This window comes from Sabethes cyaneus, chromosome 2, assembly GCF_943734655.1.
Source record: "Sabethes cyaneus chromosome 2, idSabCyanKW18_F2, whole genome shotgun sequence".
Lineage (NCBI taxonomy): Eukaryota > Metazoa > Arthropoda > Insecta > Diptera > Culicidae > Sabethes > Sabethes cyaneus.
In genome coordinates, this window is record NC_071354.1 from 111705675 (window position 1) to 111714239 (window position 8565).

General features: G+C 41.0%; 2 protein-coding genes across 2 annotated transcripts; both read right to left on the bottom strand.

Moving 5' to 3' along the window:
• Nucleotides 1-3418: 3418 nt before the first annotated feature.
• On the bottom strand, nucleotides 3419-6634 carry LOC128735876 (uncharacterized). The gene is made up of 3 exons (XM_053830360.1): nucleotides 5287-6634; nucleotides 4449-5226; nucleotides 3419-3578 (listed from the first exon to the last, which is right to left on the bottom strand). Exons 1-3 carry the CDS (start codon nucleotides 6632-6634, stop codon nucleotides 3419-3421), a joined length of 2286 nt encoding a protein of 761 aa, XP_053686335.1.
• A 53-nt stretch (nucleotides 6635-6687) lies between these two features.
• LOC128735877 (uncharacterized) lies at nucleotides 6688-7533 on the bottom strand. The gene has a single exon (XM_053830361.1). The coding sequence runs from the start codon at nucleotides 7531-7533 to the stop codon at nucleotides 6688-6690; it is 846 nt and encodes a 281-aa protein (XP_053686336.1).
• Nucleotides 7534-8565: the final 1032 nt, after the last annotated feature.

The following is an 8565-nucleotide window of genomic DNA, read 5'->3' on the forward strand; positions in this document are numbered from 1 at the left end:
ATTAAACACCATCAAACTTTATCGTCACGGAAGAATATCGAAAATTGGACGGTCTAAGTGAAATCTTCTTCTTGGCTTATTATTATTTTAACATTTTTGTTCTATTTCTTACGTATTTTTGCTTATACTGTCATTTTATCGTTATTAATTATTAACGATAAGAAAACTTTATCAATAATGGTTATAGATTTTGATCGGCATTTTCCATCATTACAACTCTCCCATCTTAGCTGACATTTGATTTAGCAGTGGCGCCAGTACCAGTTGTAGGAAAAGCAAATAGTATTTAATTTTACATTTATTTTATATATGCTGCATATTTGTTCAAGTTATGAATTATGCATGGAATTATGTATTTAGAAACTATTTTTATATTATTCTTAGCATCGATAACAACTCTGCGTAAGCATTAGAATTCAAATATGAATTAACCAAGATTCATGGCTTTTTTCCTACGAAATTTTGGCAACTTTTCTCACCTACAAAATGTGTGACTGAACAAGTGTGTTCAAAATCCAACTTTCAATGTAAAGAGCAATATTATTCTATCAACTGGTATAAAAATCTTGTCTCAAATAAATATAGTTTCAACGTAATTCCTGAATATCGTACAGGCTACCGCTTAATGGGCTGGAATTACCCTACGTGAAAAATCGCAAGCAACAAGGCGGAATACCTCAACGTGTGCATTACAACGAAAATGTGTGTGCATTACAACGAGTCCCTGGTGGAGTCTGCAAACTTGTTCTTATCCTTCTTTGAAGTGTGCAAAGTAACAACTTACCACTTTCGTCTGAGGAGTATTTGAACAGTTTGCCGTTGTTTAATTTGAGCATGCCGCTTTTTAATTTTTCGGATAGTGACGTAATGCGGAAGCTGCAATCAATTGACGAATCGAAGGGCGCCGGACCTGACAGCCTGCCACCGCTCCTCCTCAAAAACTGCTGCGACGCTCGCGATTCCTGTAAAGATTATTTTTAATCAATCCATGTCGGAAGGAACTTTCCTGAATGTGTGGAAAACTGCTGCTGTTACACTTGTTCATAAAGCAGGTAGCACTCACGACGCTAAGAACTACCGCGGAATTTCGATTCTGAGTTGTTTGCCAAAGGTATTCGAAAGCCATATCTACGATTCACTTTACCGAAGGTTCATCATGTCATTTCGGAATGGCAGCATGGATTCGTGAAAAAACGTTCGACAGTTACCAACTTGATGGCATATGTTTCTTCACTAACGAGTGCGTTTGGTAGAGTGCCGCATTCTTTGATGGTAGCGAAGCTGGAAAAATTGGGATTTCCTGAATGGTTGACACGCTGGATACTGTCATATCTCACCAGTCGCGTTGCAGTCGTACGTGTTAATGGTACCAAATCCCTACCATTTGAGATTCAATCCGGTCTGCCCCAAGGAAGTCACCTGGGCCCACTGCTGTTCATTCGCTTTGTAAACGACTTGTGTTCCACGATAAAATCGTCCATGTATGGCTCATTCCATCTCGAACGTACACAAAAATCGGAAAAATTGGATTCGACCATCAGCGATTTCAACCAAAGTTGGTATAATTGTTCATTCCGACCCCACAACCAATTTCCCAAAGTTTTGAGTCGATTGATCAATCCGCCTAGCAGTGGCGCTACTTCCTTTTTTACAGATTTTCAAAAAAAAGTCATTTTTCGGGTTTAAATATCTCTGAAACAGTTTGATGGAAAGACATGCCAATATACTTTTTGACGTGGGACTACGTCTTACGGCAAGTTTTGAGATAGGGTGTCATTCCAAAAAATTGAAAAATGCAAGCGTCACGAAAAATGAAATGTTTTGAGCGCTAATTGCTCAGCGGTTTTCCGATCGATTTTCAATATTCTTACACCAATCGATCGGAAAATCTTCTAAGAATTGGCCCAAATGAAGAAAAGTATGGATTCTTGATGTTGAACTATTGAAAAATTGAAAATAATGAACCTATGTTTTACCAGAATTCTCGCTTCGTGATTGGTTGGAAGATTTTTTACGATGATCTAAACCTATACCAATTTGATATCTGTGCTTGGGAAGTAAGCCAAAACAAGTGACAAAGTTTCCTCATTCCAACAAGATTTCTTAACACCGCGGTTAAACCTAGACCATTTTGATGTCCTTGCATGGGAAGTACGCCAGAAAGAGTGACAAATCCCCCTCGTGCCAACAAATTTCTTACGAACGCGATTAAACCTAGTCCAATTTGATGTCTGTGTTAGGGAAGTGTGCCAGAAAAAATGACACAAGTTCGTTGTCCCAACAGATCGCAAATTCTTTACTGCGAGACGATTAAACCTAGGTGAATTTGATATCTGTTTTGGAAAAATGTGCTACAGCTGTAGCTGTTCGTGTACAATACGACTCTGTATGAATACGCATGCTTGCCGTTTCATTAAAAGTGTAATGAAAAGCGTGTAGATAAAATAGCATTGAATTGGTGAAATCCCTTCAACGTGGGGAACCATGGGTAATAAAAACAATCTTTAATTTCAGTAAGGTAGCAGGAAAGCAATAGTTTGTGTTCTTGATTTTGTTAAGTGGTTTTCAAATGCACAATCTTTTGAAAATTGAACGTATGCAATGTTACTACTTTGATAAATGTTACATACAACGCATGTAGCATGTTTATATGTTGCATAGAGCATGTATACATGCAGAATCGAATGATTACAAACATGAATACATGCTACTATCACTACAAAGAGACTTCCGTAGTCCTGCGTCACCTATATCTGCGGTCGTGTCTTGTACACAACCCCTCTGATTTTCTATGGATTTTTGGCCGCACAATCGAATGAGGTTATCAGTTTTTATCTAATTTGTCAACATCATTCTTTTTTTGCAATTTAAAACGAAAAATGCGAATATCTCGAAACACCCCCCATTTTATTTTCAAATAAATATGCTTAAAATGTTCGCCAGAAAATTCTACATAAGAATCACTCAACTAGAAAAAACAATATCGGTAGTTTGGGAGATATGGCGGTTTGAATATCTGGGACATGCGTAATTCTATCTGAATTGTTAGTGAAAGTATGTTTAAACACGTCTACCTGAAGCTTCCGGACATTTTCATGACTAAATAATGTATTTTAAAGAAAAAGGTGCATTTTCAACATAGAATCAACATAATAAATGTTCATATTCTGGGAACTTTTGTATATATTTAAATAAAAGTAACAAGTTCGTACAAATTTTTATGGTTTTATTCTTTTATTATGCTAGTTAGTTGTGCAATATAATACATTGTTATGTCGACTAACATGATATTTCACTCCTTAAATTATTCGAAACTTCGAAGTATTTTCGAAACGTGAAAATGGCTTTAGTAGCTAAAGCGTACGCTATTCTGGGCTTCATAAAAAGGAATACGCAGCAGTTTACCGACTCTTATTGCTTAAAGTCTCTCTACTGTGCGGTTGTACGCAGTATCCTTGAATATGGGGCGCTTGTATGGGCGCCCTATCACGCTGTCCCTATCAACCGGATCGAACGAATCCAGCGTCACTTCGTTCGGTACATTTACATTTACATTTACATTTATTGGGATATTTAATCTGACATAAAAATTGTCTTAATTAATGGAAACTTATAACATATTACACCTCTTCAATTTTTGTGCAAACACGTGCGATGGTTCGCCGAACTCAAATAGTTCCTCCACTTTTGTAAAAGTCCGAATGCATTCCGTGATTGGTTCGTTATATCCAAATGCCGTTCGATGAAATGGAGTTTGTAGTAGGCCCGTCGATCGTAATGGTCGTTGTGATACCCGGAAATTCAGCAAGGACAACAGTTTCGGAGAATCAATTTCACCATTGATTAGTTTAGCCACAAATATCGCCTGATGCATTTTGCGTCTGTGGTCAAGCGTGTCTAGGTCGATTAAACGGCACCGGTTTGCATACGGTGGCAAGTTATCGGGATGACGCCAAGGGAGATGTCGCAAAGCCATACGAACAAATCTTCTTTGCACACGTTCGATGCGTAGATTCCAAGTGATCTGCTTGGGAGACCAAACTAAATTACAGTTCTCCAGCAGTGGTCGTACTAGCGCGCAATACAAGGATTTTAAACAATGGACATCCTTAAAGTCTCGTCCAATCTTAGAAATGAACCCAAGCTGTCGAGATGCTTTTGAAATAATCAATTCACGGTGTAAATTAAATGTTAATTTAGCGTCTAGCAAGACACCCAGGTCACTAACCCGATCCACTCTGCGTAATTCAGTATGGTCAATAGTATAATTAAAGTAGATAGGGTTTTTGATGCGGTGGAAACTAATAACTTCACATTTTGGTATGCTCACAATGAGCCAGTTCTGTCTACACCAATCGGCAAATACATTCAGTAAACCTTGTAATCGACGGCAGTCGCCTTCATCACTAATCACCGCGTATAGTTTCAAATCATCGGCGTATACTAACTTGCTGCCGGATTCCAGTAGTAACGCCACATCGTTGAAGAACAGTAGAAAAAGCAAAGGCCCCATGTTGCTGCCTTGAGGCACTCCAGATTTATTGGAAAACATCGAGGAAATACTGGGTCCGAGTTTCACACGTAATACTCTACCGCTGAGGTATGAGTTTAGCCATTCAATCATTTTTTGGGAAGCACCGAGGCGAGATAGTTTCCGTAAAAGTATCCCGTGGTCAATTCTATCAAAAGCCGCTTTCAGATCAGTATAGATGACATCTACTTGTTTTTTGCCTTCCATTTGCGTAATACACGTCGTAGTAAACTCCAGTAAATTAGTACAAACGGACCGACCAGGCATGAAACCGTGTTGAACAGCTGAAATGTAATTCTTAGTGCGGGATAGTATTACACCACTTACAATTATTTCAAACAATTTAGATGCCGCAGAAAGACTGGTGATCCCGCGATAATTCCTAACATCATGACGGTCGCCAGATTTATAAACTGGAAACATAAACGATTGCTTCCAAATGTCAGGAAATTTTACTTGCTCGAAAGATTTGTTGAATATTAAGCTTAACGGGTTAGCCAATACTTCAACGCAACGACTCAATACCACCGCTGGAATACCATCCGGCCCAGCAGAGAAGGAACGTTTTAACTTTTTGGTAGCAACTATCACCATATCGGCAGTAATAGTAAATAAGCTCAAATCCACCAAGTCGGTCGGAACATGCGCAGCAGCAATTTCAGCAGCATTATCAGAGGCCGTATCGACAGCGAAAACTGATGCAAAAAATTTAGCGAACATCTCACAAGAATTAGAGAATGAATTTGATTCAATACCGTCATAACACACATTTTTAGGGGCAGACGAGCTTTTTCTTTTGGAATTAACGAAATTCCAGAATCTTTTCGGTTCCTTCCGAAGATCACATTGCACACGCAGTACATGCGATTTGTACAGCAGAGCATTCAGGCGGCGGTAATTATCACTAACATGCTTAAAATGTTGTCGAGTCGAAGGTGTTCTCCAACGGCGATGAGCACGTTGACCGCTACTACGTTTACGCTTCAATTTTCGAAGACTAGCTGTGCACCAAGCTGGGCCGGTTTGCCGTTTCACAAACGGTAGATTCGAGCTCAACCACTGAGATATAATACTGCAGAAACGTGTAGCCATTTCATTCACATCATCGCAATCGAATAAAACGCTCCAATCAGTGTCCAACAAGTATTCAGTCAATGCGGCGAAATCAATTTTTTTATAATTTAATTCCCTTCTTTGGACTTCCATACCATCAGCGACGGCACTATTGTTATGAACGGGCATTGATAATACAAGTGGCGGATGATGCGGGTCGACGGGAAGAAGCGGTGTGATACAGCTATCGACCGTAAGTGAGCAATCCGAAGAACAAAAAACAAGGTCCAGCATGCGTCTAAGATGATTTCGGTGCGTGTTAACTTGGGAGAGATTTAAAAAGTTCATTCCATCGATCAGTGCCGCACTGGCACATGGCAACTGGGAAGTGGAGATATTCTGAATCGCACTATCGGTTGGTTCCCACTCAATGCGCGGCTGATTATAGTCGCCACAAACTATAACACTACCACGCTCAGAGCAAGCATCACATAGCTCGCCGATGGATGAGATGTGTGAATTGATGACGTCAGCTACTCGAGCTCTTTCTGGTGGTACGTAAATACAACAGAGCAGAAGCTTTCTACCACGGATAGTAGTACTTACGCATACCTGCTCCAAGCGATTGCCATTCATTGTGCGAACGATTGTACTTGGATGACGCTGTGCGATGGCAATCAAAACTCCACCGAAAGTAGTTTTATTGCTGTTCTCTGGGTTGCGGTCGCAGCGGAACACGTTAAATGATGAGCCAAATAGTTGCAAAGAGTTGATGCGGTCGTCAAGTCCAGTCTCAGTCAGAAAGATAGCGTCGTATTCACTCTCGGTTGTCGAAAGAAACAACTCGTCAATTTTAGTTCTCAGGCCGCGCACATTTTGAACATAGAAAAAACATTCGTCAGGTACCGATTGCTCGGATAAACAATTATACTTGCCTGATATGGCAGGCTGGAAGACCCCGTCTCCCGCGCCGAACACAGGACCGGGACGATGACGAAGGCGGATGACAGCAGATTGCGCGACTGTGTCGGGGGGATAAGGGGCTTCCATAATGCCTGTTACAGGGTGTCCCGGGTCCAAGCAAGCATCGGTAGTGGCATCAATTAGCGGGGGGTGGAAGCATCTGACGAAAGGCTCATTCTGCGTGGTGCTGCTGGTTTCAACGTATGGCGACTGGGGTTTTTTGGAACGTCGATAAATTCACGGAATAGTAAGCCGGTCGGCCAAGTCGATGGGTCCAAAGCAATAGTTTTAGTATCCGGGTCGAGACCAACTTTAAATGATACGAAAGTCATATTGCTTGTATCTTTGCCTTTAGGAACAAGCCGTATAGCATCAACTGGATCAGAGATGTTCAAACACCGCAAAACAATTTTTTGGACATCACTATCAGTGAGCGATGGGTTTAAACCAGATAGATACAGCCAAAACTTTTTGGGCCGCGCGGGAGGCGCAATGGAAGGAACAGAAAGATCGCTGAGGTCAATAGGCTTTGTGCCGCAGTTCACTTTTTCACGAATATTTGGCATACGATCCACTCGACGACGTTTTACTCTGATGGCAGGCTCGATCGGAGTGTCACAAGATAACGGTGTATTCGATACTCGCTTCGGTCTAGCAGAAAAATCGTCGATTTTTTTGCTTAATGCGGCAACCACATCCGATAGCTGCTGAACTTGCGACGGTAGGCAGGCGAGATCGGGTAACTGTTTCTCATGGCTATGCAGAGTGGCATCTATATAGCTACGAACACTTCGGCCGTTCAAGTTGGCTCTACACGCAGCACAAACGAATAAAAGTTTACCCTGGAGAAGGCATTCCATCCATCCGCGAGTATTTATTCCACAACAGTTTTGGCTAATGTGGAAATATGTCTCGCAAAAGCCACAGAAAATTGGTTCGAGATCGTTGATCTCGTGTTTACATTCTCCGCAGTGCTTTTTGGCCATTGTGCTATGGTGTGCGTGCGGCACAGATGAGCAAGACAAAAGTGCGTATTTGAAGGCTGTTTAACGAAGCCGGTTGGTGCTTACACTCGCAGCAATACGGTGGTAGATGCAATCAGCGCACAATAGGCAGCGAAATTTGCACAAAATTCACGCAAAACCGAACAAATAAAGTACGTAGCGGGTATATTCCAGTATCACTAGCAGTATCGATGAATACGCAGTAGTCTCCACTAAAATCCGGGTATTAAAAGCAAGTTTTGACGCGGAATTTAGTTTAATTTGAACAGACGTAAACAAACACGGTATTCAAGAACTTAACGAAAAGAAAATCGCTACGCTCTGCGGTTGCTGCCCTAGGATGATCCAATTCGACTGCCTCCTTACGAACATTCATGCGCTTTAATACGTCTGCCAACGTTGGCGAATAGGAGGGCTTTGCTGCAACGACTATTTATCTTTGATCTGCTAGGAGGTAACATTGACAGCCCGGCGCTCCTAAGTCGAGTCCGATTTAACGTTCCACCAAGGCATACTCGACGAGCTGATTTCTTTAGGCTTCCATTGCACCGTACTCAGTTCGCTCAAAACAATCCACTTGACGTATGTTATCGTGTATTTAATACTATTTCTGACGATTATGATTTTAAAGTTACTCGGATTACTTTCAAACTTAGAATAAGTAATTACTAAGAACTGTCTGTACGAAATTTCGAAGATTACTATATATAAATTAAAAATATTTTGAAACAAGAACTTATATAACTTCCCTCAGACAATAGATAGCAACTACCTAATAGCTTAAAAACTACAAGGTATACAGCCCTAACGGTTGTACGAAAGGGTGACGTAGGACTCGATCAAGTATTACTTTATGTCACATCATTAGATCAAGGACTAATGCAAACAAAGATTCTGGCGTGAATATCTGTGAGCATCATTGCCCCCGCATGGCTCACTACAACAGTAAGCAGGTGCGCTACGGATAGTGAAGTTCAGAGCTTCGTTCGTTTCTTGTCTTGAGCAAAAGTAGAC

Bases quoted from the DNA above. Each gene is read 5' to 3' on its own strand.
- LOC128735877 (XM_053830361.1), bottom strand. From the start codon at position 7,533: ATGGCCAAAAAGCACTGCGGAGAATGTAAACACGAGATCAACGATCTC.
- LOC128735876 (XM_053830360.1), bottom strand. From the start codon at position 6,634: ATGGAAGCCCCTTATCCCCCCGACACAGTCGCGCAATCTGCTGTCATC. The intron at 5,227-5,286 runs GTATTGAATCAA...TTTTTGCATCAG, and splicing joins TAAAAATGTGTGTTATGACG to TTTTCGCTGTCGATACGGCC. The intron at 3,579-4,448 runs GTTAGTATACGC...TTTTTATGTCAG, and splicing joins CTACTGGAATCCGGCAGCAA to ATTAAATATCCCAATAAATG.